The following is a 26,535-nucleotide window of genomic DNA, read 5'->3' on the forward strand; positions in this document are numbered from 1 at the left end:
GCTCTGTCCTGAAGGTTGGCTTTCGAGCGCTCTTGCTCGTCCTCTCTTTTATTTGCTATAGATCACGACTCAACACCACACCACCTTTTAATCCTAATTATGTCTGCAAAGGTCTCGGACACGCTTGCAGACATTGCAGAAATACCCCATCCTTCACGGCAGAGGGATCTCGCCTTCTACGCCGTTTTATTACTCGTCATTTTACCGCTTTGGTCTGCCGTGCCGTTTTCATGGATGTTCGTTCTGTATACCCTTCACACTGGTCGGATCTGGTCATATACCTGGCATGGCAAAATTTGGTTCGCCGCCGCTCTCTGTGAGGTCAGTCGTCCCTCATCATGTTTAGAATGTCTACATATACCATCCACTTCTCTTACTCTGTTCACATCTATCATAGGTTCTCTTTAGCGTGCATCACTTCCTTATGGTCCGATCGATCTCAGGCCCATCTCCGAATGGTCCTGGACATCTTGATGAGCTTCAGGCGGCATTTACCCGCGTTCTGAAGGCTGGCTTAGCTGGCCTCTCTGAAGATGACCGTGACGAAGAGACCTTGGACGTAGATCGACCAGGCAGTCCGGCTGAGAATATAGTCCAGCTGAAAGCTAGTAACCCCCATGCAATAGATTTCAGGAACTATATGAGAACCTGGTAATTTGATCATTCAGAATCTTTGCATCTTCTTCTGAGATAGTATTTTTTTTTTTCTTTTTCTTTTTTCTCTCTCTCTCTTCGAAGGTTCCGTAAAGCGCGATGGTCTTCCATACGGACCCAGGAGCTTTATTCATGGTTATATTGGTCTATCTACAACACATCGCTCCCCCCGCTAGAGAATCTTCCACCCGCACACCGCGTAACTCTTGATGATGCTCTGAGCCTCATCGAGAAACGTTCTGGTACTACTATACCCCAGGGCTCCGATCCAACTACTCGACCTATTCTTCTTACTTTGGACAAGGTCAACGTCCACTGGCGACCTCTATTCTGGTATGTATTTGTTGCTGCGAGTAATTGTTACCAGAGGTGGTGGCTAATGCGCACATGGGATGTGCGCTTTGGCTGTTACAACGGTTTGGAGTAAGTCAACTTGTGCACATGAAATATTCATTTGGCATTTAAATATCACTTGAAAGATACTTTATCAGAATTCCTAAAAGCTGGGATCCAGCCTCTGGACCTCGTCCCATCGTATTCTGGCATGGGCTGGGATTGGGCTTGACCCAGTATCAAGTTTTCTTATCGCATCATCTTCGCGCTTTTCCCGATCGACCGTTCCTCGTACCTTTACAGCCGCATATCAGCCAGGAGATCTTCCATTCAAAGTTTTTGAAGCCGATGGGCAGACATGAGACGACTGCATGTGTGGTCGGCTTGCTGAGAGAGCTGGGTTGGGTGTCTCAGAAAGACAAATACACCACTGATACCGAATCCGAACCCGAAGAAGCATCACTTGGCAAATCCTCAAGGAAAGGCGTTGTGATGCTTAGTCACTCCAAGTCAGTGTCTCGTGCATCATATAGTAGCATTTGAACCAGAATATTTAACGTGTGCGGCGAGATAGCGGATCGTATGCGCATACATGGATGCTTAAAAGTTACCCACAGATGGTGGTACGCTCTTGCTTTGTGGATCCTGTCACCTTTTGTTCCTGGGAAGGCGGTGAGTAACTACTTCGAGAAATCATTTATCGGCTAAACAAAATCATGATACTTACTTAGATGTATGCTATAACTTCTTGTACAGACAATGCACAACGGCGAGTTACTTCTTGTTTGTGAAGTCTCATGTTATCTAAAAGGCATTTACAGGGTATGGAGCTACTGATGCGCTATTTTGTCGGAACGGAGCTAGGTGTAGCCAATCTTCTCCAGCGGCACTTCGACTGGTCATCCAATGCACTGTGGTACGAAGAGATACCTAATGCACGGGACCCTTCAAAAACGATGTTCCTTTTGGGTGGTAAAGATGCTATCGTTGAAGCAGAGGTACGTTCTATTTGATCCCGCAGCATCCATTTGCCCCTATTCCACGAGTTCGTTGCTGGTGGAGGGCCATACCCTTGATGTATTCTAAGAATACTTACCTGAGGTCGCAGCGTGTCAAACGGTATCTACGTTCACATGGGGTTCGTAAAGGTTTGTACTTCGATCCTGATGGCAGACATGGGCAAGCCCTGACCGCTGGGGGGGCCGGACACGCAGCAATCATGGAATGGCTGAAGGGAAACTAGCTGCTGTGAACCAGATCTCATTCATTTCAACCACTGGTCCTGAGTACATATCCCTATCTGTATATACCCATACTCACTTGCATACACCTCGGACGATCGTCCTGTAATACCTTAGACCCAGTGCGCAATTTGCTCACGAATAACTATATGGGGGTGATGGCGTTGCTCAGTTCACGAGACCTGTAATTATATGTACGGGTCATCGGACACTTATCACGTTCCTGTAACGTTCCAATCAGCTTCACTTATGGGTGTTTGTGGGTCTCGATGTGTATTGATAACGTAGAAGACCTTAAACTAGAGCAAACACGGTGAGACACGGATGGATTGAGCCACCCTTTTGGCCTCATGTCAACTGCGCCTTTGTTTTGACTAGACTTCTATAAGTAATCAGTCGTCTTCTCTTATAAACTTGGGGCAACAAAGAAACTCCTTTCTTCTTCTCCACCCACCAACATCGCCGTTGCGTCTTTTTTATATATACCTCGTCAGCCTCTCCCTTCAAAGTTGAAACAATGCCACCCAGAGCAGCAGCTCCGCCGGGAGGTCCGCCTCGTGGAGGTCGTGGTAGAGGAGGAGGCCCGCCAGGAGGAGGTCCGCCAAGAGGAGGTCCGCCAAGAGGAGGCCCACCAAGGGGTGGAGGGCCCCCCGGTAGAGGCGGGGGCCCTCCTCCTCCCGCTGTTCGAGGGCCTGTGGTGGTCGCGACTTCGACTGGCGCTTTACCTGACCGTCACGTCCAAACGGTGGGCGTCAAAAGGTCTGACTACGGGAGAGCGGGCAGAGTCATCCCTATCGCATCCAATTTTTTCAACATCACCTTGCCCGAAAACATAATTTATCACTACGATGGTGCGCACCCCCTTTTTTGCTATAGATTAATGTGTATGAGACTCATCGCTGTTTTTTGCTTGTCCGGTCCTGATCTTCAGTTGGTACGTGTCTTTCTCTTTTGATACATTATCGTGATCTATGCTGATGACTACGCGATCATATGAAGTGATCTCACCATCTGAGAAGACATTACCCGCCCGTTTGAATATGGAACTGATCAAGCATTTACAAACGATAGATGCTCCCAACGTGTTCACACCACCAGCGGTGTACGATGGAAGGAAGAACATGTTTGCATCAAGGAGGCTCGCTCTAGGTGCCACTGATAGCCAAGAAGTATATCGTTGTACTCGTCGCTGCGCGATTCAACTCATTTCGAGTCTAGTTTAGCGTGTGTTTATCTGATGAGACGACACGTGGTAGTCCAGGCGAGAATACCGGAGGGCGAGGACCCAAGGTGTATAAAATCAGACTTACTAAAGTGGCGGAAATCAACCCAGAGTAAGAATGTTTTTTCACAGATATTCACTATATCATGGTATCATTGTTTTAGGGTTTTGCAGCGATTCATTCAAGGACAGCAGTCCCACGACAACGACGTCTTGACTGCTCTGACCGTAGGTGCCATTTCCAGTAAACGCTTCTATGACGTCTGATCTCTTTCAAAAGGCTTTGAATGTTGTTATACGCATGGAGCCCACCATGAACCACCCTTTCAACGTGCGCTCATTCTTTACCAACAGGGAAACGAAGGATATCGGTGTTGGCCTGGTTTTATGGCGAGGCTACTTCCAGTCCGTTCGTCCTGCAATCGGACGCATGCTTGTGAATGTGGATATATCGACTGGAACGATGTACAAGCCGGGTCCTTTAATTGATCTTTGCCTGGAGTTCTTCGGCAGGCAAGGGCAACCAAACAATCTCAGCCCTAAGCGCGGTTTACCGGATCGAGAACGAATTCGCCTGCAGCGTTTTGTTTCAGGAATCCGAATCCAGACAATCCATGGCGATGAACGTCGCCGTAGAACCCCCCGAGTAGTAAAAAAACTCAGCTCAGCTGGAGCCTCAGACCTTACCTTTACTATGCGGGAAGGTGGTTCCATGACGGTTGCACAATACTTTAGACAGGTTCTGAATCGTCCTTTGCAATTCCCAGATGTTCTCTGCATTGAGGTGTGTCAGGAAGCATAGTTCATAAACGATAACAACCTGACATTCAATCAGGTGGGTTCTGGGGCATTGATTCCTCTAGAGTTATGCACAGTCCCCGAGGGACAAATCATGAGAAAGCAAGTTCCACCAGAGAAGACAAAGGACGTTCTTGATTTCGCGACTAAAAAACCTCATGAACGTCTCGCCAGTATCACAAACGGACTCGCAGTAAGCTTACATACTTCTCCTATAGCATCCACTGAGTTGACCATGGACTAGGTCCTGGCGTATGGGCAATCAGAATATGTCCGAACATTTGGTATGCACGTAGAAGATACTGCTGGCCCTTTGGCGCTTCAAGCACGTGTCTTGAAGCCACCGACCTTGAGGTACGGCCAGAATAGCCGACAGCCTACCATCGTAAGTTATTTCTTTCCCGTATGGTTTACAATATCGAACACCTTCCTATAGGCACCTGCAAACGGATCTTGGAACATGTGAGTGATGCATTCTGGGTGTGAAGGCTATGCTGATCTGAATATCAATCTAGGGTCGACAAGCGTTTTTATCGTCCCGCCTCCATCGATCGTTGGGTCGTAGTGGTTTATGAGAGACAAGCACGGTTTAACCAGCAAGCCGCGCAAGAGATGATCTCTGGCCTTATGTCAAGCTGTGCCAGCGTAGGTGAGACCTAGCGTGCTTAAGTTGCAATAATCTCGCTCATTTATGCATGTGACCTGTGACTCTTTTGTAGGCATCAATGTGAATGACACTGCTCCAATCGTTACTTGGCAAAACGGCCAGGGCCGCATTGCTGATGTGAGCTTTTCAGAACTAACGTCCATGGGTTTTGCATACTGAGCCTTTGCGGATTCTTCAGCAAATGCGTGACGCTGGTGCCCAGTGCTTCCAAAAAACCGGAGTTCGTCCTCAACTTATCGTTGTAGTCTTACCTGATGGAGGAAATGATATATACACCGCCGTCAAACAGTACGTGCAGTGATATTTGGTGCTGAACTACTTCTTACCTCCCGCCTCGTTCAGTTTCGGTGATGTCACTGTGAGTACGATACATTCGCTCACTCAGATAACTCAGCTCACTCTTTTCGTAGGTTGGAGTTGCTACTCAATGCTTAAAGAGTTCGAAGTGTTTCCGCGCGAAGCCACAATACTATGCAAACGTTTGCCTGAAGTATGCTCACATCCTCTAGAGTCATATAGCCCATGGCTAATTGACTGTATCACAGAATCAACGTGAAGTTAGGTGGTATCAATACCATTCCAGACCAACAATCTGCATCAGTGCTAACTGATCCCCGTAATCCTACTATTGTCATGGGTATGTGAAATCTCCTTGCTTTGGCAGAGGTATTCATTATGTGTGTCAGGTGCCGATGTCATCCATCCTGCACCCGGGTCAGAGGGTCGCCCATCGTTCACTGCACTCGTTGGCAATGTGGATTCCGATGCTGCGAAGTATGTTGCAACTAGTTGTGTTCAGAAATCCCGTCAGGAGATAATTGAAGACTTGCAAAAGATGGCTGTGGTAATGATTTTATACTCCCGCTTTACTAATTTATACTGATAAATTGAGCTTTGGTCATCTAGGATGTTCTGCGCTTGTATATGACGTATCGCCAGAGGGCTGAAAAGAAGCCTGGAAACCCAGCGCCTACTCGTTTGATTTTCTTCAGAGGTTCGTAAGCACGTACTTACCAGTAATAGGCATGTGTCGCTAACTCTTTTTGCTAATAGATGGTGTTTCGGAGGGGCAGTTCAAGCAAGTCTTAGAGGAAGGCGAGTCCATATCATAATTGGTTGAATTGTATTGCAAACTGACTTATCATGTATAGAACTCGAGGCTCTGAAGAGTGCGCATGTATGACATGAGAATTAACAGTCTCGACTCACGATCTTTTCACTTTATCAGAAGCTTGCGCAGAGCTCAAGATCAAACCTTTGATCACAATGATCGTCGTGGCGAAGCGCCACCACGTTCGATTCTTCCCTCAGAACCCGGGAGATGCAGACAGGAGTGGCAACTGCCCGGCGGGTACTGTCGTTGACCAAGTGGTGGCACATCCGACCGAATTTGATTGGTATCTTCAGAGTCATGGAGGACTCCTTGGAACTAGTCGTCCCGCGCATTATAACGTGTTATACGATGAGAACAAATTCAGGTGAGTGTTGGTTCATGGATGTCAGTATGAGCCTTCAGAAACTGATCTGAGGGTGAATTGCAGTGCGGACGGACTGCAGGCTCTCTCGTTTGCCCTTTGCCATGTTTATGCACGCGCTACGCGTTCTGTGTCCATCCCAGCCCCGGTGTATTGTGAGTTTGTCCCTTAGCTCCTTCATTAACAATCTTATATCTCGCAAATTTCTTAGATGCGGATATCGTGTGCAGCCGTGCAAAGAATCATTATGACCCCCAAGGTCAACTTGATTTCTCTGATTCAGCCACGCAGGCCGACCAGGGGCAGGCGGATTCGACACTCGAAGCCTTCAAACGTGGTTTCAAGGATCTACACCCGAATATGAAAACCATGATGTATTTCTCCTGAAAACATCCGTTCACCAAATGTTATGCTTCGAAGGGGTGTTGCAGTTTTGAAACGATTTTGCTTTGAGGCGGGATGTACATTTGCCATAACCATGCCATTCATTTTGTCATCATTGTAGTTTATTCCAGTTACAAAAAATGTTTCGGAAATGTGGTTATGACAAAGAAACCACCACATATGAAAGATAGAAATCATATCTTCACTTCAATTGTCTCCTGCTGTGATTGAGCCACCAACAACCACCAGTGAGGTATGTCGCAAACGAAAGCCAGACACAGTAGGGAAGTAGAAGGATTGAGCTGCGTGTCCCTACCGACGCATGAAGTAATTTCTGTACAATGGGTGAGCGACAAGGTCACAAGTCCCAACTTACTGCATTGTTCTGAACCAGATGAAACATAACAACGTACTGTCATGTAAAATGTCGTACTGGTAAGCGCGATGCTGTCCAGAAGGGCCCATCCGATCTATGAATGCGCGTCATATTCATCGAGCGAAGTAAAAAGAGCGTATAGAAAGATGCGCCACCTGTCTGGCACCAAAGAATAGAGGGCTCCAAAGGCAGTTGAGCGCGAGTTGAGCATAGTACAAACCAAGAGCGAGGGTGAGATCAGAACTTGTACGAAGTCAAAAGGAAGCTAACTCTGAAACACAGGCATAGAATTAACGTACCGGAGAACTGGGTCTGATGAAACGTCCAGAGCCTTCACGGCGATGTGCGAAGCATAACCCATGCCTACTGGATATGATTAAAAACATTGACGACTGAGCTTAGCCGCGTACATATGTAGAGCACAGGCCAGATAATAGGAAATGCTAGGCGGGGCGGGCGACCAGGTGGAAATCGCAACGTCTAAAGCGCGCGTTCCGCATAAACTATCAGTTAAAATGACGGTGACTGTCCGCTATCAAAACAACGGCAACAAACATTGTACCACTGGGTGCGCACAACACGACCTGTGTGGGATCCACTCAGTATACCAAGAACAAGGGGCAGTCCGACAGCTAGAATAGTATTGCGTGGAATAGCAACGAGAATCGAAGGGAGGCTGACTGACATTTTGGGGGGTGTTGCAGAGTGAGCGCCAGTGGCTCGGAGCCGGCGGTAACTCAAGACGTTGTTTGGATCCAAGGCCTTTGCCAAACAACCCCTCTTTGCACCATCTCGTGACTCAGGAATTTGGACTATAACTTGAAGTAGACATCAGCAGTGTAATCTGTCGGCTCTGTTCTTGTGCTGCGAGTGAATTGTATGGGAAACGTTTTGGGACACGTCGATATATAAACGCATAAAATGCCCAAGAGCTCCAAGAAAAAGAAAGAAAAGGCAGCTGATTTTTCGGTATTTTTTTTTTCCACATTTCATTGCTCGGGGATTGTAACTCATTTGCTATATTACTTTTTATACAGAAAGCCAAGCTTAAACTTGGTAAAGGAAAACAATTAGCCAGCAATGTTATTGATACCTCATTCAAGGCTCGGAGTAAGCAACTTTCTCATAGCAAGATTATCTTTGATTCACATGGTCGAATAGCCATTGCTTTACCTACACAGAGTATCGCCACAGAAAAAGATGATACCATACCCACCACTAGGAAGAGACTTTCTTTCGATGACCTCATATCCCATCTGGGTCATTACAGCGCTGGGGTGCGCAAAGGTACGTCAATCTCAAACTGTAGGAATGCAGTGATTAATGTTCTATATCATCAAGACGCCATCTTTAGTCTTAAAGAACTCTTTGAGGCATATCCACAGATCATCGAGAAGTCGTTGACAACTTTCCTGAATGCCAGTGTGCGTTTGATAGGAGACGAGGTTCGTAACGATACACGTTTTCATCGAATTTCATCGTGATGAAGACATAAAAAGGACTCCAGCGTACGAGAAACTTTACTGCGTTTTCTAGACTGGTTCCTCCTATTGGTACCAACAGTACGACTTGTCCCTTACTTTTCTATCGAAAACACTCAGAATGATTGTCTATAGGAAAAACTCTTACCATATTCATCACTCATCCTTCTATTCACCACTTCCGCTCAAACTAACATCTTCCCCGAGATCCGCATCGACGCCGTACGATTCTTAGACCTTTTCCTGAATGTTTTCCCCCAGAATGTTGTAGCAGGATGGATGGGAAACGGGACCGGGCACGGCAAACAGGTTTTAGAGGGATATCTAGGGATACTAAGTGCAGGGTCTAAATATGATAGCGCCGACAGTAAGAGATCTGTCTTAATGTGTAAAGTATCTGACCTTACAGTAATTTCTAACTCCACAGGTGGTGTCCAAGCCACATCCACTGCCAGTGTTGTTCTTTCGTCCAAGGTACGAACCCTGTCCACACCTTTTATACCTATATTCAAAAGCATTATCACAGTCCAAAGCACTGGTACTGAACTCCTTGTCGACTTTTCTCAAAGTGGCTCTCTCTATAACCCATCACACTGGGAGTTCAGACAGTGATTACCTACCGACATGGTATTTTCTCCCCTCTTTTACCACAGGTGAAGCTTTCCGATCATATGATCAGTTCTTCCGCCCGGGTTCGTCATCAAGCACACACAGACTCTGGAAACCAGAAGTCGAGCTCGAGTCATTCGATGAAGATTTTTGTTATAGCTATGTAGCAGCAACGGACCCTCTCGTTCCCGAATGGAATGTGCAGATATTAAATGAGCTACCGGATGTAACCATGAGCACCGAAGGCAACAATCTGCACCCATCCATCGACCCGTCTTTTGTAGTCGTGAGTAACCATCATCCACGGCATTATAACTTTGATGAAACAACATATGTGTATTTACTTGCAGCACTTAGCACGAACGCTTCACGACACTCTATTATCAACTTTCCTTGATTGCGCACCTTCAGTGTTCTCTCCGAGCTCAAATCCACCAGATGTAGAGGTTACACTCGTCAAAGCTACTGTAAAGATCACATGTACGCTTTACAGAGTAATTCTACAGCAGTCAACAGCCGTACCAGCAAGTATTTTCTTTTTTCAAATCTTAGACCATCATTTATGCAGCATCATAGACTCAAGCGCATGATGCAGTGTGTAATGAATTGAAAACATTGCTCGGTTTTATGACACCTTATTTTCCATTCAAACCTGCGCATCGAGATATGAAGGTCGCGTGCAGGTCATTTTTTACTTGAAATGGTGCTGACAAATTTCGCTCTCAGATGGAACAGGTTTTTCAAGACCTTAACATAATATATTGCGAACTTACATCATTACTCAACATTTCGTCGCACTGGCGTTCTCCGGAGTCCAATCAACGTAAAAATCTTGGCCGAACAGGGCGCAAGGGAAACACAAAACGCGATGCATTCCATGGCTTGTCACAAACGCCTGATAGAAAATTATCCATGCAAGCTCAGGCTGTCAGCTCATACATCATCCAATTGTTGCAATGCGACTTTACCTCGAACGCACTCGCTCGGCCGTTAACTACCACGGCGTATGCTGCAATATTGCCAACAATCTGGTCGTTGCTCAATCAGCCTGTAGGGTTACATTCTGAACAGGAAGCAACATCGATACCAGAAACGGTGTTGAGCGCGACACTTGAACACGCAATGAAGACTTCATCAAAAGCTGCAGTAAAAAGGTGGACGATTGAATTCATTGCCCGTATTTCTCTTGTATGTCCTCATGCTTTTATTGGTGATGTCCTTCGGTACTAATACCATAGCATCTGTAAGTTGGAGACAGATGCTGGATATAAGGGCAACTTGGGAGCTCTTTTCCGAAATCAAAAACAAAAACACGAAGAGTGGATTCTTCATCTCCCGCAAACATTATGGGAAATTGGAGCCAATGATCTTGTCACTTCCGAGGTGAATGCAGTTCCACTTATACAGGAAACCTTCGATTTACATTTGCCCAGACTATCATTCGTTTCCTCTTGCGTCTATGTCAGCGCAGACGGGCTCACATGTCGTACGAGGTTTGTCTCCCTTCCTCCTTTGCGGACGTGCTTACCAATTTACTGTTGTCGTGACTCTCGCAGCTCGTCTCAGCAATTCACTCGCGTCTAATACCTTACTTCGGATTTATGCATGCTGTGCGTGGCCGCATTCCTGGCCCATATACAAAAATACCATCCACTTCCTCGTCATTGCGAAGACTTGTACTCGATTTGTCCGCTATCATAAGCTCAATATTCCAAAAGTCGGGCACGGATCAACAATCGGAGGGGTGTGACACTATTTGTCAAGCAGCAGAAGCGGCTGTCAGAGGCACGCCCGAGGAGGCATATTGGGCACAGCTGATTAGTATCATAGTAACTGATAAATGAAATATGTTAGTTGACGGCTCTTATTTGGGTGATTGAACATCCTATAGCAATGATTGCAAAGCCAGTTATTATGAAAGACCAGAAGCAAGCGCCAGAGACATGCATGATAATAATAGGCTACAAATAAACACCATCTTCCTCCGTCCCTTCTGAAGTAACACGCTCGTTCGTCGGAGAGGTATTTCTCCCATTTAGAGAAGTATCATGATTGGTGACTGATAGGGCAAAATCGTAATGAGCACCGCTGCTTTCTGGTACGCCTTTGTGGGTCAAAGCCAATTTCAGCATGAGTACGCGCTCTTGTTGTGAGCCTCTATCGAATCATGAGAAAAGGGGTAAAACTATCTCACTAAGTGGCTTACATTGTGATCTCATTTTCCTCAATTGCTTGCAAAATATCTGGATCTTGAGACGACGGTGGGGGGCCTTTAGTATACTCCCGTAGTTCTTCCTGAGTTTGCCCCAGGTGAAGAAGCGAGTTTTCAAGACGAGCGATTTCTGGAGTATGCGTGAGCTACTTCAGCTGGTAGCAGGCAGGTATCTGCAAGACCTTCTGTTATCACGGGAAGGTCGAGGTGTATAGCTTCCTCTAGTGTAAACGGTTGTGAATACCGAGGAGAGAACTCCATTGTACTGAAAGTTTGGTGGAAAAGGAGGGAGTGGTAGGAAACAGGAAAGTCACAATAACTGTCACTCGGTTGCGTCATTCATAATTCGTATGGATAAATAGTCACATATCGGCGTTATAGTGTAGCGGTCTTATCACTCGAGATTTTGACGGGTTTGATTTCTCGAAACCCAGGTTCGATTCCTGGTAACGCCTTCGGTGATTTTTTTATTTGTTTGTAGAACTCTGCGTACATATATTTACTACCTTAGAGTTCAAATCTTTCGACAGATCATTAATATATATTCTTGCTCCTACATACAGCTAGATGTTTGATCATGCGGAGAGCAATTATCAACATGTGCTGATCCGGGCCAACATTGTCCAATAAATGTAGTCTGGTCCGAAGTAAGGACCTTTGGCAGGAACCCCCGCTTCGGTAGTAATAGAGAAGGCACCATGAGCGGCACCTTCGGCTTGAACTCGGCATTTTGTGGCTAGTCACACCAGGAAAAAGCACATAAAGGTTTCAGCTGAAACAGCTACTGTAGAGAACAAATGTTATGTACATGATCCCTACTATCGTTGGACACCGGATGCAACCGGTGTCATGCACCAAAGTTGATTGGTAGCATGAACAGGTGTCAATAACGAAGCAAATATTCAAAAAGACTCGCCTTTGCACCACACAGGCACAGTGCCACGTGGAATAGTAATTTATATTGCCTTTTTTGAACTTGTGGCTGATCAGCACCACCTCTATTAGGCAATCCAGTCACGCTCACCTTTGTTTTTCCATTCGGTACTTTCGGCATTTCGGCATTTCGGCAAATTTTTGCGTTGCCACTGGCTACACATTGCATTGCGCCATCGCTTTTGTCATTTCCCTTACTCCCCTTCCTTTGCCTAGCCCCTTCCTCTCCTTTTTATTCTCACCTGACGGTCGTTTCTGGATCCCCATTCTAATCCACTTTTTCGTCAACTCCACCCTCCTCCTCATCTTATTTGCACCCCCACCATTTCTGATGTCACCACTTCCTATCCGCTTCCGTCGCCGATCCGTTGACTACCACGTGCCACTGCTGATATCAGCAAAGCCCCGGCGGCCGGTCCAAATAGGGCAACAGGTCCATCTTCATGATGTCAATCTGCCATCATATACTATCAAAACATCGGTCGCTCGTCTTGCCTGGTTGGAGCGTGGGTGGGTAGTTTTTGAGCTGGAGAAGGTTCATCCCCTTGCGTCGCCCATGTTTATTGCTGTCCCATTCACTTGGGTACACTTATCTTTTGTCCATCGTCTTCGCTACAGCTACACCTACCACACGCTGCCTGGGACTCACTTGTTCCAAATTGGAACTACTCCTCTCCCTCCCTCGTTTGATCAGGTGGTCCAACACAACCAGTCCATTGGTAAGGCCATGGAACTGTCGAATTTGGACTAGGTGGTGGACCGGTGGCTCCAGTTTCTTTTTCTTCAGCAGAACATTCATTTACAGTGTGATTATTTTTGATTTTTGAATCATTTTTATGGACACATATTTTTTAGAATGCCTGACTGACAATAAAGGAACTGTGTTGATACTGATAGTGTTTTGCCTTGCCCTTTTTTTACTGCATCTTCCCATGACATCATGATTTTCCTGCTCTCTTTTTGCTATTGGACTTTACTTTATGGCTGTACAAACCTGTGACATTACTCACAGCATTCATTGTTCTATCCCTTTCTTTTCCTTTTTTGACAATCTTATCCTGTACTACCTACACAGGATTTGTCAGCATACATTCCTTCCTTCATGTTCTTTCTCATTCTTTTTGCACAGCTATACTGTGCATAGCCTACTTTTCTTTTACTATAGAAACCCCTGTATTTTACCTTGTAAAAAGAACAAGAACTCAATTCCAGACTTCTTCTCTAATCTTAAGTCCACTTCTTGCTGCTACTTGTGATCCAGTGTGGTCACAACACTTCCCACTGCTACCACTGTTAATTGCTGTCATCGTCACTTCCCACTTTTGAAGTCATTGTTATCCCTTTCAATTAGAGTCCTTCTGAGCACTACAGTTTGTGCGTCAGGAGCCTGCTATCACTGGGAACCTCATCACCTCATCATCCTCGTTGTTCTCAAACCTACCTTGTGCTACAATTAGCAAGGTAGTGCTCATCTATACTCGTCACTAAGCCCCTATCTTCTATAAATTCAACTATCCCTCCTCCTCAAAACCCACACTCATACACCTCTGGGTTTTACTTTGAAGGATCTTTATATGTACCACCCCACGAACAACCAGACCACTCCACTGTTCTAGGAGGCAAAGCCCATAAACAAGTTCCGTGGAATCTGGGAGGATTGTGTGTTAGTTTGTTTTTGTGTGTGGTTTTCTAACAGCAGTTCTCATCATCGACACCAGTAAGAGATATGCACTTGGGCCTCCAGAGGCTCAACAATCACTGTACAGGTAGCTAGAAAATTGTCAGATGTAGAATATAGTATAGAGAATATAATTGTGAAATAATTTAGTGAATAGCTTATCTGTAGCAACAACGACAGACCTGACACTATGCTCTTGAACTCCAGAAGTGTGAATTTTGAGGGAAAGATGGCCAGATTTGACCAGATCTTGTGCTGGGAATATTGCAATATCTTTCTAGAAAATGTCAATAGGTAGGCCCCTACAATGCCAGATACTTACTGAGCTGATTGGGGCCTCAAAGCGTCTGGAGAAACAAAAACAATGATGGAGTCATGACTAGGCGACTGAAACAGACAATCACACACCAAGATAATCAATCAAGGACTGCTAGCTCCGCTTTGGTATGTACCGCACATACCACCAGCATCAGGACTTGTGTGACCTGGCGGAATTTGACTTGTAAGCTCCGCCTGATTTGGTCTGTGAGTGCCGCTGTGACCCAGTGTGACCAGAAATTGCAGAACCATTCCAAAGCATGTGTCGTCTTTTCGGTTTTGTTCCGCTGCTCCAATGCTTCAAGTTCTTGCTTATTTTTCTACATAGGCAGCTAGAAAACTAAAAATTATATCTACTGGTCAAGTTCCGACAGTCTAAAGCTCAACGACTGGTGAGTTATTCAACTTCTCCCCAGACCAATTGCACCTATTGTCCAACGATAGTACTATTGTATCACAACTACGACAATTTATGTAGCACCTTGGACCTATATGACTCTGAATATCCCATTTCTTTTTGCCCATGTTTTGGTTTAGGTGTGTCTGCAATTGGAGTGGCTGACAGTTTCACTATCTCAATGGCTCTGTAACAACCAAGAGTTATTTACTCTGGCGCACACAGGAACACACTATAAAGAAGATGATGGGGAGTGGTTACCCCTTAGGCTGCAGTGAGTTAGGTTTCTCTCACCTCTATATTACCCATCTATGATTCAAATGGGAAGTGCTGTCCCCCAGACTCACATAAGGTACTGTACAGTTGTAAATAAAGTTCAAAGTCTGATGTTTAGCATGTGACTGGTCATGTGACTATGAAAAGTTAAAAATGTAAAGTAAAGTAAATGGTCACATGACTGGTCATGTGACTTGGAAAATAAAAGTAGAAGTACAAAAGTGAAGTGTAAGTAGGTGCTGGTATGTCAATTGTAACAGGCTCAGCCCCAGTAAAAAGTGGATCTTGTCAGAACGAGGGAAATCTAGACTGACCAATTATCTAGATGACACCAGGCATCCTCAGAAAAATGGGACTATTTTATAGATTTAATCTATGTAGAACAAGTAGAATCTATTCAATTATATATTATCGTTATAGCTAGAATTGCTCAGATCTCACAAGGCTGTATTAAATACATGTGTGATATTGTAAAATCTATTGAAATCGAGTTTGCTCGATGTCCTATTCATTTGAGAAATCAAAGAAAGCATGATAAATATGCTATCAAGCAGATGTCCCAGCCGCCTGTTTCTATTGGGTCAGACATTAGCTAAATACACTACATACAAGAAAATATACAACTTTACCTGTGTCTGAGCTGCTTCTGCACGTTCTTGGTACATCTGTAACGAGAAAAGTAGTGTGAGTGTTTGCAACTGAGAAAAACTGTTGCGGAGGCATACCTTTTTAGTTTCCTGGTCCAGGTTGTTGTAGTATGTTTTGTACTCCTCTGCCGTCCCATTTTTATTCATTTTGAGCCAGTCAAGTGCACAAAGGTTCCTAGAAAGATATGTACAAAATCAGAAAGCGAGAGAGTGTCATAATGAAGTTGGTTGACATACCTCGCTGTATTTGTATTTCTAGGACACAACTTGTTCTTTTTGGGCACCTTGGCTTTCCCCGCATCCTGGTCCTCCCTCATAACATCAACAGATTGCTGATCTGTCCTGTCCAAAACCACGCAAGTTTTGGATGGTTCTAAGACACCATTAATAGTTGGTGTCAGCGGAAGGACTTGAGGGGGTGGTGGTGGTGATATCGAGGCTTCTGGCTGAGTCTGTTCAGTGATGGTCATATTGCTGGGGTTGGATAGTGTTTATTGAGAGATGATATCTGGGCTACTAGGAATGACATTAGCTCTACAAAACAGTTAGTAAACAAGTGATGGGCTGTCTATGTATCAGTTATACGCATAGTGTTTTGAATCTATAATTGTTTAGCGAAGCCCAAACAAATATTAAACAAAAATGTACCTGGACTGGGGTCCACTTCTCTGTGCATTCGCTCTTCGAAACATCCAATGTTGGTGTATTGCCAGATGGAATTGACTGCTTGCTGGACCTTTGTTTCTTCACTGGATGAGAGGGGCTGACTAACATGCTCTCTGGCAATCGTTTGCTGCTGTCTTTGTTGGCATGTAGATTTTTCTTTGAATCATCAATGGCCTCATTCTTGACAGCTTTTTTCTCTGCTCTAGTGAAATGGTTTGCATACCAGGAGGGGTAGTTGTCGATTGCAAGTTGATCGGCTTTCCAGTCACTTTCACAGAAGCAAAGTTGAGGGAATTTCTTATACATCTTGCTCCTGTAATAGTCAAGGACTGCGCGGCTTGTAGACATCCACGTTTTTGGTGCCATCCCTAAGTCAGCCAATTCAAACCAAATTGAGCGAGCGAGCTTGCGTATGTTCCTCCCCCCTTCCTCTGTATCAATGGTAGTCCTATCCTCGTACTCTACATAAAACAACCTATTAAGGGCCTTCTCACCAATCCCAGATATTTGCTCTGGGTTTAACTGTGCCTCTTGGTATTCTTTACAATGTTGCTGGTACTCTTGCTTCCGCCAGAATCGGACATTAGGGTAGTCCTCTCTTTTCAAAGCAACGTCCAAGACAACAATTGGAAGTGTTGGCACTTCAATAGCGCCATCAGGACCCTTCTTGATTGATATAGGCTGTCTGAAATCTGTTAAGAGCTGTGGCACTTTTTGAACAAGTGCATCATATGCGCCTCTAAAATCCTGTTTTCAGCGTAAAATATAATAATTAATAGATTGACTTACTGTAGTGTATCGTTCTTTGCCCGCAATATTTCATTTTGCAGGTGCAGTTTGCTGTTTGCTTGCTGTAATTCCATCATCTGGCTGACCAGATCATTTGGCTGTGAGGAATGACCAATTCCAGCACTATAGCTTGAGGTTGTATTGAGAGAAGATGAGCTCTATTGAATAGATTGAATGTTAGCATGGCTGCTTTAAAACCAGTAAGGGTAAAAATTGCTTACACTGTTAAGTTCACGAGCACCAAACTGCAGTCCCAATGAATTTTGCATAGTAGCTGACCTGGACCTATTGTTGACCATAAAAGCTGGGCTAAATTCACGGTCTGTGTAGACTGGATTAGTTGTACATGATTCACTGATAGCAGAAAGTGAGGCTGCAGGAGAGTCAGGAAAAGGGCCAGATTCTGTTCCAGGTGACTGGTCAAGAAGATATGGAGAAGCTGAAGGGAAAGTATGATGTGATTATTTCAAAAAACCTGTTAATGCATTCATTGGAGCGAGTGGAATTGTGTGATGGCCGTGCCTTTGTGAATATGATGATGTTGATGAAAACAGTTTGAGTTGTGTTGTGACAAAAAAGGAAATATCCTACTTTCTGCGACCAAGTCCAAACCAAAGTAGCACAGATACTTCTTTGGGGCACTACTTCCACATTGAATTCCTCTATCACGGTAAAATATTGGCAAGGGCTACGCTACCTGATACTATTTTACCTATAGTTTATTAGTTACTATTGAACAGAGACCTGAACCTTGAACAAGATTTTGTCCAGTAGACTATACATGCTACGTCTAACCCAGGCTTCTCTAACGCAAAAACCCTTGCAACATTCTCACCAGGAAATGGTACATGGGGGACCATTGCGACCACTGAAACAAACAATGTCCTTCACCCCGATAACTTGAAGGCCAGTATCACCTTGAGAAGTGCATGACCAGACTGTGTTTGAGGATGCCTTGAGGAGAGTCGCATGTGGTTTTGAATAAATAGATACAAGTGCATGTGGTTTCTCTTTGCCATCAAGCTGCAGACGTAAAAGAAAATAGAACAAAACTTCGGCAAAGTGAAGCTGCCCATGTAGATACACCTGAGAGTAACGTAGGTGAGTACCACTTCTGAGAAGATTAGTGTTTAATACTATACCTTCACATTTCTTGCGACTCTAACCCTTTCTTTTGGCTTTAGTATCTCTTTCCAGGCTGACCGTGCAACCTGTCCATTTGGGAGTCACAATTGTGCCCACCATACAACCATAGGATTCCATTCATTCACAGCAGCTGTATTGTAGGTGCTCATTGTTAACAGGTAGGCACGGATGACCTCAACTTCACAGTCACGAACATTGCTGGGGTATTTTTCCTTTGCTCGTAACAGGACATATCCACCTTCAACGTCCTTTGCACCCTTCAGAAGAGAATTTCTTTCTGGATTGAGGATAGGGATCATTGCCTTTAGTGCATTGATTTGAGAGCGAAGTAGGCCTCGTTGGGAAATATTTGCATAAGGGTTTGAGGGTTGGCGCATTTCTTGGCCCAGATTACCTATAGTCCTTTTAATTGTCCACTGTGACGAGCAAATTCCCGGACCACTTTGAGTAACCTCTGGACCTAGATGATGGGCAGTGTGTATAGAGGGGTGAATAAAGTGGAGCCGGTCTGTTTGTCGCTGGTAATAAAGTAGTTCAAATTCTGCCGTAAACTTGAGTATTTTCTTGTGAGCTTCTTGAAGATCAGGTAATAGGATTTTGTGCTGGTTGAATATGTGAATGCTGTAGACCAGTTTACAGAAGTTTTTCCAGTATTTCTCTGGAAGCACACCATACAATACACCTGGTGCTAGCCCGTAGATGTAAAGTAAGAACTCCCATGCTTTATATCCACTAGATATCTTCTCAGCTGGGTTCCGTGGTGGCCGATCAAATGAGCCAGGAAGATAGCAAGTGCTATTCTCTATCATCTTGCCATGTTGTGTCCACACCTCGTCACATAATACACCCCAATCCCAGGAGCTCTTGTCATCTGTTTTATCACAAGCAATGTTTTTCTGCCATAGATTGATGAGTAAGTCAGGAATGTTGAGTGCAACAAGGTGCATGATATCTGAGCCAAAGGTTTTGGGTACACCGAGGTTGCATTGCGGTGGGAGACCAAGGAAAATGGTTGGTTTTGAGATACCTGTTTCTAGGCGACATTGTTTGTATTGTGTACTATTTGGTGAAGAGACCAGATAGTGTAGATTGATGTGATAGGCCTCTGAAGACCCAGACAGGACAGTTCAAAAGTTGACATCATCATGATCACATCCTTGAATTTGGTAATTGAGTGGTTTGAGCATAGCGGGATAGTAATGTGTCCCGCCAGGCTTATGCCGTCCCTTTTGTGCACAGAGCTGTTGACATCCATTTCTACCATGATACCCAGCAAAACCATTCAGGTATAATAAACCAGGACTGTCCAAAGTTGCTATTGCAATGAATAGCTTGGAAATATAAGATCTATAGAGGGAAGCATCCCAAATATGAAGGCCTTCCTTTTGTAGGGCAGCAAGATGGTGCAAGCCTGGAAACATAAAGGAGTCGAGGATTTTTGGCTTGTTTGGCCCTGGTATGAAGCCGCCAGACAGCACATATTTCTTTTTGTAGCAAACATCTGGTGGGTGATCCATGACTACCCAGATGTAAATCCAGCAGTCCGATGCCTTGTTCTCATATAGTTGTGCGCCGTCAATTGATAACATGAGGACCATGTCATTAGGGCCTATCCTTCCATCTGCAACCGCATTAAGATAATCCTGGCCATGGAAGAAATCGTCATATACATGAATGGTGCTGTTTTCTTGCTTGAGTTGCTCAAAAATTTGAGATGTTTGACATTCACAGTAGTGCATCCTGTCAGCACTATCAGGATGTCTCCACAGTGCTTGTAGCTGTGGCCCAAGAGGAATAGTATGAAATTCCTGACGTGCAACCTTCTGTTTCCCGCCACTGGCTGCAAGTTTGGCTGAGTCGTATCAGGATTCACCGCATTTGGGACATGCAATGAGTTTGCTGAAGGGGCCTGTGTAGGCCAAGCATGAATTTATACACATGTCGTTTTTGATGGAATCAACACCACTCAACTCAGTTATACATTGCTTGACTTGGTCGTATGAAAGGACTTTGCTGTCAGGATGACATTTAAGAATCACTTCCCGGACCAAGTTGTAAGATTCCTGTGATGAATTGGTGAGGGCAAGAAAAATGTCTAGGGAAAGGATAGTGTCGGGATCATCAATTTCAATGGCAGATTGGGGTGGGTTTCAATGACATTCTAAGGAATCTTTACTAAGCTTGATATTGCTGTCATCAAGTGTTGCGTCCTTCAAAGCATGGATAAACTCCATAGCTATATGTATATCATCCAACTGCACTGTTTCAGAGAGAGCGTCAAGATCAATCTCGTAGGAGTTTGCATCTGCAGCGGTAGTAGATGCTCATTGTGATATCTTCATCTTCACTGTGACCACTGCTGAGTCCTCCAGCACTGGACTGAGAATCACACCCGAGTGAGCACTCCGTGACAAGATATGAAGGTAGTAGAATAATACTCACCATGCTGTGTTGTCTCCTTAATATGAGTGTCTTCAAGTCGTCCATCTCATCACCACACTGAGATCCTGCTGGTGAATTTTCAAGTTGTGCAGTCGAGCTGCTAGGTATCGACACAGTTGAATTGTAAATGAACAATGTCTCTGATTCAGGAGAGCCAGATGTCATTTTTGGGTCTTCGGATAGGTCTGGCAGTGGTTGTGGGGAACTGGGAGAGGGTGGAATTGAGAGACTAGAAGTTGTTGTGCTGAACGTTATAGCCAATGCATGTCGAAAGAATGTTGAGTGGGAGACTTGTTGTGGCTCCCCGCGACAAAAGCGAGTGCAATTGCAAGTGTAATGGACCCCAGGCGACGACATGCGGATGTCACTACAACTGTCTGGAACACACAAAGTTGGAGATCAAATTGAGACCTTGCATAGAATTATAAGTACTTACTAGCAGCCAGGAAACAACGTGTAGTCTTGATTAAGTCCACATGAAAGGTGCATGTTGAGGAGATTGAGCGAAACATCGAGCTCGATTGAGGATGGTGGCGTGGATGTTGCCATGATCGATGTCGCTGGATAAGATAAGATTAGATACAAAGATGAGCACACCATGCACCAATATATTGATATATTTACATGCATGCATAAATCTGGCAGGCAGGCAGCACACACCATGCATGCAAATGGCAGGAAAGAGCTCGTCGAACATTGTGGCTGGTACTAAATTCGGTGCAAACTTCGGAAACAAGGAGGTACATCACCTTGGCATTGTAGATGGGATTGATTACGCTAGATTACAATAGATTCTACGATTACACCAGACCTGGCTCGTTCCGACGAGATCCGCTTTTCACTGGGGCTCAGCATCTGTTCGGGATGGAAGAAAAATTTGAAACTAGCGTTGTTTGTCATCTGAGAGCTTCACTATCAACTCTACCGATTCACACAAAGGCTAAGTGGTGAGTTACGCTGGTTGAAGCAATAGCTAGCCTTTACTGTGATGCTCAGCCATATTCAATCGGAGCGATTGGGTTTAAAATCAAGGTGCAAAAGAGCTCAATATTCGTGTTATTGGCACCGAAGGGGGGGGTTCACGCCAAATGGTCTTACTTTGGTGCAGACCTTATTTACAAGATATCGACTCATCATATATTGAATTAGGTAAGCAAGGGAAACTACAATAAATGCCTATCAAACACATAACTCAGAATCATTGTAAGAACACAACAAAGTAATTTCTCATTCAAAAGGGCCATATAGAAATACTGCATTCATTCGAGATTTTAAAAGTAATATTATGCAGAAACGTATTGCGCTAGAGTACAAAAGGGGTGACAACCCTGTACAAGACGCATCTGTATGTAAACTACAGGAATCATAAAGTTGCAAAGTCAGATAGTTCGGACGATATACCCGCAAATTGTCCCAGTTATTGTCAAAGCCATCGAAGGAACGAAGGAATGTCAGAAATTTCAAGCAAAGCACGAGCATGAGAGGAGTCTCGGATCCCAGAATATTTAGTCCGTAATGTCAAAATGAATGTTAGTTTAGTTCAGCATAAAAAAGCGAGCCCTATCGCAGCCATAGATGCGATCAAATAGTTAACACGTCCACTGCTGCTGATAGAAACAGTTCCACTAGTGTTGTGGTTCGATCCACTCGGGGCACTCGAAGAGGTGGATTGTGTACTGTGTTTAAACAAAAGTTAAGCGGGTGAGTAACAAATAGCAGGCCAAGCCTTCTCACCTTGTCGACGCAGGTGTGGAACTGGTCGAATTGGGCGGTGGTTGAACTGCTAGATTAGCCACTGTCCCTGGCGTAACAGGGTCCGTTGAATTGTCAGAGTTTTGGTACACGGGACCACCGGATAGCTCGGCCACAGAGATAGTATTCCAACCATTGCTTTTCATAATGGGATATGCATCCATGAAAGCTTGTACTGATTGATTAGAAAGCTCGTGCTCGAGAATAATGAGGCCAGGGTTTTTAGGACCTGTATCGGTTGCCTATCAGTCGCATATTGATGTGAGAGAACCGGAGGGGGCTTACCAGTGAGCCATTTCTCCATGTCATTGTGTATCGCTTGTGCCGTAGTGCCACCACTAGTGAGACTCCAATCCCCAGTGCTATAGCGATTTCATGTTAAAGACGAGTAAGATAGAAATGAGAGTATATGCAACGTACTCTTGGTTCCATATGACGGTGGTCAATCCAAACACTTCTTTTGCTATGGCCCTGACCCTGTTATCAGCATCACCGTAAGGTGGTCTCCAGTATTTTGGTAATCGCCCGCCAGTAGAATTATGGATGATCTCCATCGTCCACCCAAACTCTCCCACCAATTCCTCGTTCGATAGTGTGGTCATGTAAGGATGTGTCCATGTATGCACGGCAATATCATCTCCTAGCTGGTCGAAAGCCATGCTGAATTGCTGTGGGTTGTAAAGAATGTTGCTACCGATGAAAAAATGCGTAGACCGTAAGGAATTGTTGGCAAGGAATTCGTAAAGCGCCGTAGATGTCTAAACACCCTGATTTAGCTAGAGTACAACGGCATCAGCGCAGAAGATGATGGCTTACAGGTAAAGGCCCATCATCGAAACTAAGGCCCACATCTCCTTGCGGAGCATTCCAGAGGTCATCCGCTACGTAACACTGGTAGGTCGCCGAACAGACTTCCTGCCCGTTAGGGTCAAGTCCACCAGAATATGTTGTAAACCCTTGACTATTAACTGTAGACGGGGGAAGGTTCGGAATTTTTCCAGCGCTGACGGCGGAGTTCAGAGCATCGATCCAGGCTTTGGGGATGGCAGTCACGTTGATTGTGTCTTGCGGGTAAGCATTGGCCCATTCTTCGGAGGGGAAAATATGAGTACAGGAAGGAGTAGGTCATAGTCAAGGGAACAAACCTTGGGAACCGATAGGTGCATAGGTGGTTCCGTCCGTGAAGTTACGCTTGAAGAGCGAATGAGCTGGGTGGTCGTCTGCATGATACCAAGACGTCGACGGGCTCCTGCGTTGTACATGACCTGATCCGACCGCAGACGCGCCTGCAAGAGCTATACATCCAGCGAGTGCAAAGAATGAAGCAATACGCCGAGACATAGTTCACGAGGGAGAGGGGGGAGAGGATGAAGGAGAGGAAATGAGAGACGGGAAGGGAGGAGCAAATTTATAGGAGAGACGGGGAAAGGGGATAGAGCCATTAAATTGGGCAAATATCATCATTTTGAGGACGACTGTATGCGGCGAATGATTTCCGTTTCGTTACGTCGTATTGCCGTTCAGAACAGGTCCAGATAAGTACCAAATAATCGATCAGTACGTGCCATATGCAAATTCCACTTGGCATTTATTTCTGCCGATAATTTGACGGATACAGACGCTGGATCAACGAGTACGGTATATCAGCCAACGTTGCGGCATGGCGAGGAAGACCGGTGAAGTGGGACCGACTATACATTACAAGATAACTCACGAGAAACATTGTAGCGCTGGGGCCTATTGCAGTAAATGGTTGTAGCACTAGACCTGGCTAGTAAAAAGGTTTCTCGAACTTTAACAAGTATTGCCAATTGCTGACGACATTCGAGACGGGTGTAACGGACGTTCCGAATTGTTGAGGAATGAAGATATGTCACCTGTGATTTAAGAATGAATAGACATAAAACACGTTATCATTGTATAGCGGCAAGACAGTTACTTCCTCCACCAACGCTCCTTTGCTAATCTTATTTTCCGAACACAACTTGCTGGAACATGATAGTAACCTGATGGACGGGATCAAGGACTTGCCGTGATCCAATGTCAACGGTAATCAGGTGTACTAGTCATGAGAGCCATGAGAGACGGGAAAAAGAGTGCGCCACAGGGGATCTTTCTGACACCCTGGTTTTCGGTGGCTGTGTCCTCAATAGTGCCGTGACTGCTACGCTTGCAAACCGACAAGCAAGTTCGGAATAGGTTCCAAGGCTTCTTTAAAGCTTCATTTTTCAAAAAGATTCACTGTACCATATTAGCAATTAATTGTTACGCCTCCTATCATGCACATGCTTTTGCTCTACAATACATCTCATTCAATCTAGCGGTGCCGAAATCGCATGGTCGACACGGCCATACTTGACCTATAGAGGCGTCTACTACCTGGTGACCCCCCCTGAGGTTTCGTACGGTACCTGATGGCATATAGGACCGTGTTTCCGACGCTGAAACAAGTGATGAAATAATTGACGCTCTCATTGCCAATGCAAGACACCCCAGGACACTCTCCACGTCCTGCATATCACAGAGAAGCCAAGAACCAGTTGATTCCAGAAACAACAGAGTCGAAGTCCCACTGTATGATAGCGTAGCAATGCTAATACATGCAGCTCTTGCACCTCAAACCGGCCCTGGCGACGCCGCAGAAGATCCTTCCCGATAAGCATTCTTCAAAATCAACACACCTCCTTTGAGCTGTGCAACTTCCTTTACAAGAGCAGTGAACCTGCTCTTCTTCGCTTCGTCCGTCAAGTACGGCTGGAAGTGCTGAATACAATCCCTCGTGGTCGCATTCGTCGTGTTCTTCAGCCACTCAACCAACATCCTGTCTTCCAGCTCTCCCGTAGGCACACTTCCACCAGGTAGAGGTTTCCGCTTTTTCGGCTTGGGAGGTACGTTGGCACCATTTGCCACAGCTCCCGGGGAAGGTGCACCACCAGTCAAGTCATCTGTGGCTTTTCGTTTGTTAGATAGTTTCGGAGCCGAAGGGCTCGCAGCATTCCCGACAGTAGGACTAGTGGCTCGACTGCCATTCACTGGGCTGGTAGCACGACTGCCAGCACCTCCGCTAAGGGGGCTACTCCCCCGGCTGGCGCTAGATTTCAGCTTCGGCGCTTTCGGACTTGTCGCGCGTTTCGCTACGACAGAGTGACCTCCCAAACCTGGAGAAGTTGCAGGTACGGGAGAGTTGGCTCTAGAGTCTACTGCAGCTGAGCCATTCGAACCGCGATTACCGGATTGAGTATTGGCAGAAGGTTGCTGGGAACTAGAGCGAGAATTGATTTGTTGAGGCTGCTGCTGGATGGCAGGCTCATTCGTAACAACTGGCGGCTCTTCCTCCTCCTCTTCTTCGTCCTATATGGGAATTAATCGGGAAAGACGGAGAATAACTCAATATAGTACGTACCGAACTTGCGTAAGGATTTCGTTCTTCGTCACTCTCATAAGCCGTGTTCTTCTCGAGGTTACGGATCAGTTTCTTCATATTTTTCCCGTCCTTCGTTAGAAGGGTGTCGTCATCCTCTTCTTCGCTTTCGTCGATGTATCCTTCTCGCTGCTTATTTGCATTCTTGTACTCTCTCTTGAGTCGTTCCTGTAACAAGAATTAGTCACAAATATTATCACGGATGATATCGCTCGAAGAGTACCTCAAGCTCCTTCGCCTCTTCATCGTCATTGTCAGCCGGATTCACCGCCTCTTCGTCGTCTGCAAACTCTTCTTCGAATTCATTTTCATCGAGATCACCTTCTCCATCATTCTCCCTCTTCCTTCTACGGTCTCCACCTTCATCATCATCATCTCCGAATAACCCGTCAACTTCTCTGTCTACAGTTTTGAGTTTCCTATTACCGGGTCCCAAGCTTTGTCCGGCGGTGTGAACGAGTGAATTCCCGCTTGATATAACGCGACCCTCTGCTTGTGCTTTGAATATCGCAGATGTAGCCGATGAAGCGGCTTTTCCATTACGATTATGCAGAAGCCACCGTTCAGGATCCTTATTCTTCTGAATTTTTGCCATCTAAATAAATAACTTAGTTTGAT

General features: G+C 45.2%; 8 protein-coding genes across 8 annotated transcripts; 3 read left to right on the forward strand and 5 right to left on the reverse strand.

Moving 5' to 3' along the window:
- Positions 1 to 232: 232 nt before the first annotated feature.
- On the forward strand, positions 233 to 2,440 carry SERLADRAFT_461075 (uncharacterized protein; the record flags this gene model as incomplete). The annotated part of the gene is made up of 8 exons (XM_007315537.1): positions 233 to 321; positions 398 to 651; positions 739 to 1,077; positions 1,134 to 1,496; positions 1,562 to 1,659; positions 1,719 to 1,756; positions 1,809 to 1,985; positions 2,096 to 2,440. Coding segments are annotated over 8 exons (1,493 nt in total), but the record flags the coding sequence as incomplete, so codon positions are not given.
- Positions 2,441 to 3,532: 1,092 nt separating this feature from the next.
- On the forward strand, positions 3,533 to 6,990 carry SERLADRAFT_461083 (uncharacterized protein; the record flags this gene model as incomplete). Its single annotated transcript, XM_007315538.1, has 19 exons — positions 3,533 to 3,562; positions 3,615 to 3,678; positions 3,731 to 4,234; positions 4,286 to 4,441; positions 4,493 to 4,633; positions 4,685 to 4,710; positions 4,764 to 4,897; positions 4,968 to 5,032; positions 5,094 to 5,203; positions 5,258 to 5,273; positions 5,326 to 5,405; positions 5,461 to 5,552; positions 5,602 to 5,759; positions 5,822 to 5,909; positions 5,969 to 6,010; positions 6,067 to 6,084; positions 6,144 to 6,393; positions 6,457 to 6,545; positions 6,602 to 6,990. 17 exons carry the CDS (start codon positions 3,752 to 3,754, stop codon positions 6,775 to 6,777), a joined length of 2,124 nt encoding a protein of 707 aa, XP_007315600.1.
- SERLADRAFT_347272 (uncharacterized protein) lies at positions 6,977 to 7,837 on the reverse strand (the record flags this gene model as incomplete). The annotated part of the gene is made up of 6 exons (XM_007315539.1): positions 6,977 to 7,108; positions 7,188 to 7,244; positions 7,306 to 7,393; positions 7,450 to 7,513; positions 7,561 to 7,630; positions 7,706 to 7,837. 6 exons carry the CDS (start codon positions 7,835 to 7,837, stop codon positions 6,977 to 6,979), a joined length of 543 nt encoding a protein of 180 aa, XP_007315601.1.
- A 134-nt stretch (positions 7,838 to 7,971) lies between these two features.
- SERLADRAFT_446745 (uncharacterized protein) lies at positions 7,972 to 11,103 on the forward strand (the record flags this gene model as incomplete). The annotated part of the gene is made up of 15 exons (XM_007315540.1): positions 7,972 to 8,119; positions 8,188 to 8,260; positions 8,312 to 8,437; positions 8,492 to 8,595; positions 8,650 to 8,721; positions 8,767 to 8,998; positions 9,059 to 9,105; positions 9,158 to 9,526; positions 9,591 to 9,768; positions 9,836 to 9,912; positions 9,967 to 10,428; positions 10,489 to 10,623; positions 10,674 to 10,733; positions 10,797 to 10,916; positions 10,959 to 11,103. The coding sequence occupies 15 exons, from the start codon at positions 8,072 to 8,074 to the stop codon at positions 11,082 to 11,084; spliced, it is 2,229 nt and encodes a 742-aa protein (XP_007315602.1).
- Positions 11,104 to 11,136: 33 nt separating this feature from the next.
- SERLADRAFT_461090 (uncharacterized protein) lies at positions 11,137 to 11,780 on the reverse strand (the record flags this gene model as incomplete). Its single annotated transcript, XM_007315541.1, has 3 exons — positions 11,137 to 11,397; positions 11,447 to 11,582; positions 11,635 to 11,780. 3 exons carry the CDS (start codon positions 11,711 to 11,713, stop codon positions 11,202 to 11,204), a joined length of 411 nt encoding a protein of 136 aa, XP_007315603.1.
- A 3,820-nt stretch (positions 11,781 to 15,600) lies between these two features.
- On the reverse strand, positions 15,601 to 17,425 carry SERLADRAFT_406586 (uncharacterized protein; the record flags this gene model as incomplete). Its single annotated transcript, XM_007315542.1, has 7 exons — positions 15,601 to 15,627; positions 15,684 to 15,719; positions 15,780 to 15,876; positions 15,939 to 16,153; positions 16,350 to 17,106; positions 17,157 to 17,254; positions 17,378 to 17,425. 7 exons carry the CDS (start codon positions 17,423 to 17,425, stop codon positions 15,601 to 15,603), a joined length of 1,278 nt encoding a protein of 425 aa, XP_007315604.1.
- A 460-nt stretch (positions 17,426 to 17,885) lies between these two features.
- On the reverse strand, positions 17,886 to 19,249 carry SERLADRAFT_367068 (uncharacterized protein; the record flags this gene model as incomplete). Its single annotated transcript, XM_007315543.1, has 4 exons — positions 17,886 to 17,906; positions 18,036 to 18,224; positions 18,299 to 18,367; positions 18,404 to 19,249. 4 exons carry the CDS (start codon positions 19,247 to 19,249, stop codon positions 17,886 to 17,888), a joined length of 1,125 nt encoding a protein of 374 aa, XP_007315605.1.
- Positions 19,250 to 21,863: 2,614 nt separating this feature from the next.
- Positions 21,864 to 24,003, reverse strand: SERLADRAFT_461092 (carbohydrate esterase family 4 protein; the record flags this gene model as incomplete). The annotated part of the gene is made up of 6 exons (XM_007315544.1): positions 21,864 to 22,420; positions 22,479 to 22,725; positions 22,782 to 22,858; positions 22,917 to 23,254; positions 23,313 to 23,584; positions 23,642 to 24,003. 6 exons carry the CDS (start codon positions 23,835 to 23,837, stop codon positions 22,285 to 22,287), a joined length of 1,266 nt encoding a protein of 421 aa, XP_007315606.1.
- Positions 24,004 to 26,535: the final 2,532 nt, after the last annotated feature.

This window comes from Serpula lacrymans, assembly GCF_000218685.1.
Source record: "Serpula lacrymans var. lacrymans S7.9 unplaced genomic scaffold SERLAscaffold_4, whole genome shotgun sequence".
NCBI lineage: Eukaryota > Fungi > Basidiomycota > Agaricomycetes > Boletales > Serpulaceae > Serpula > Serpula lacrymans.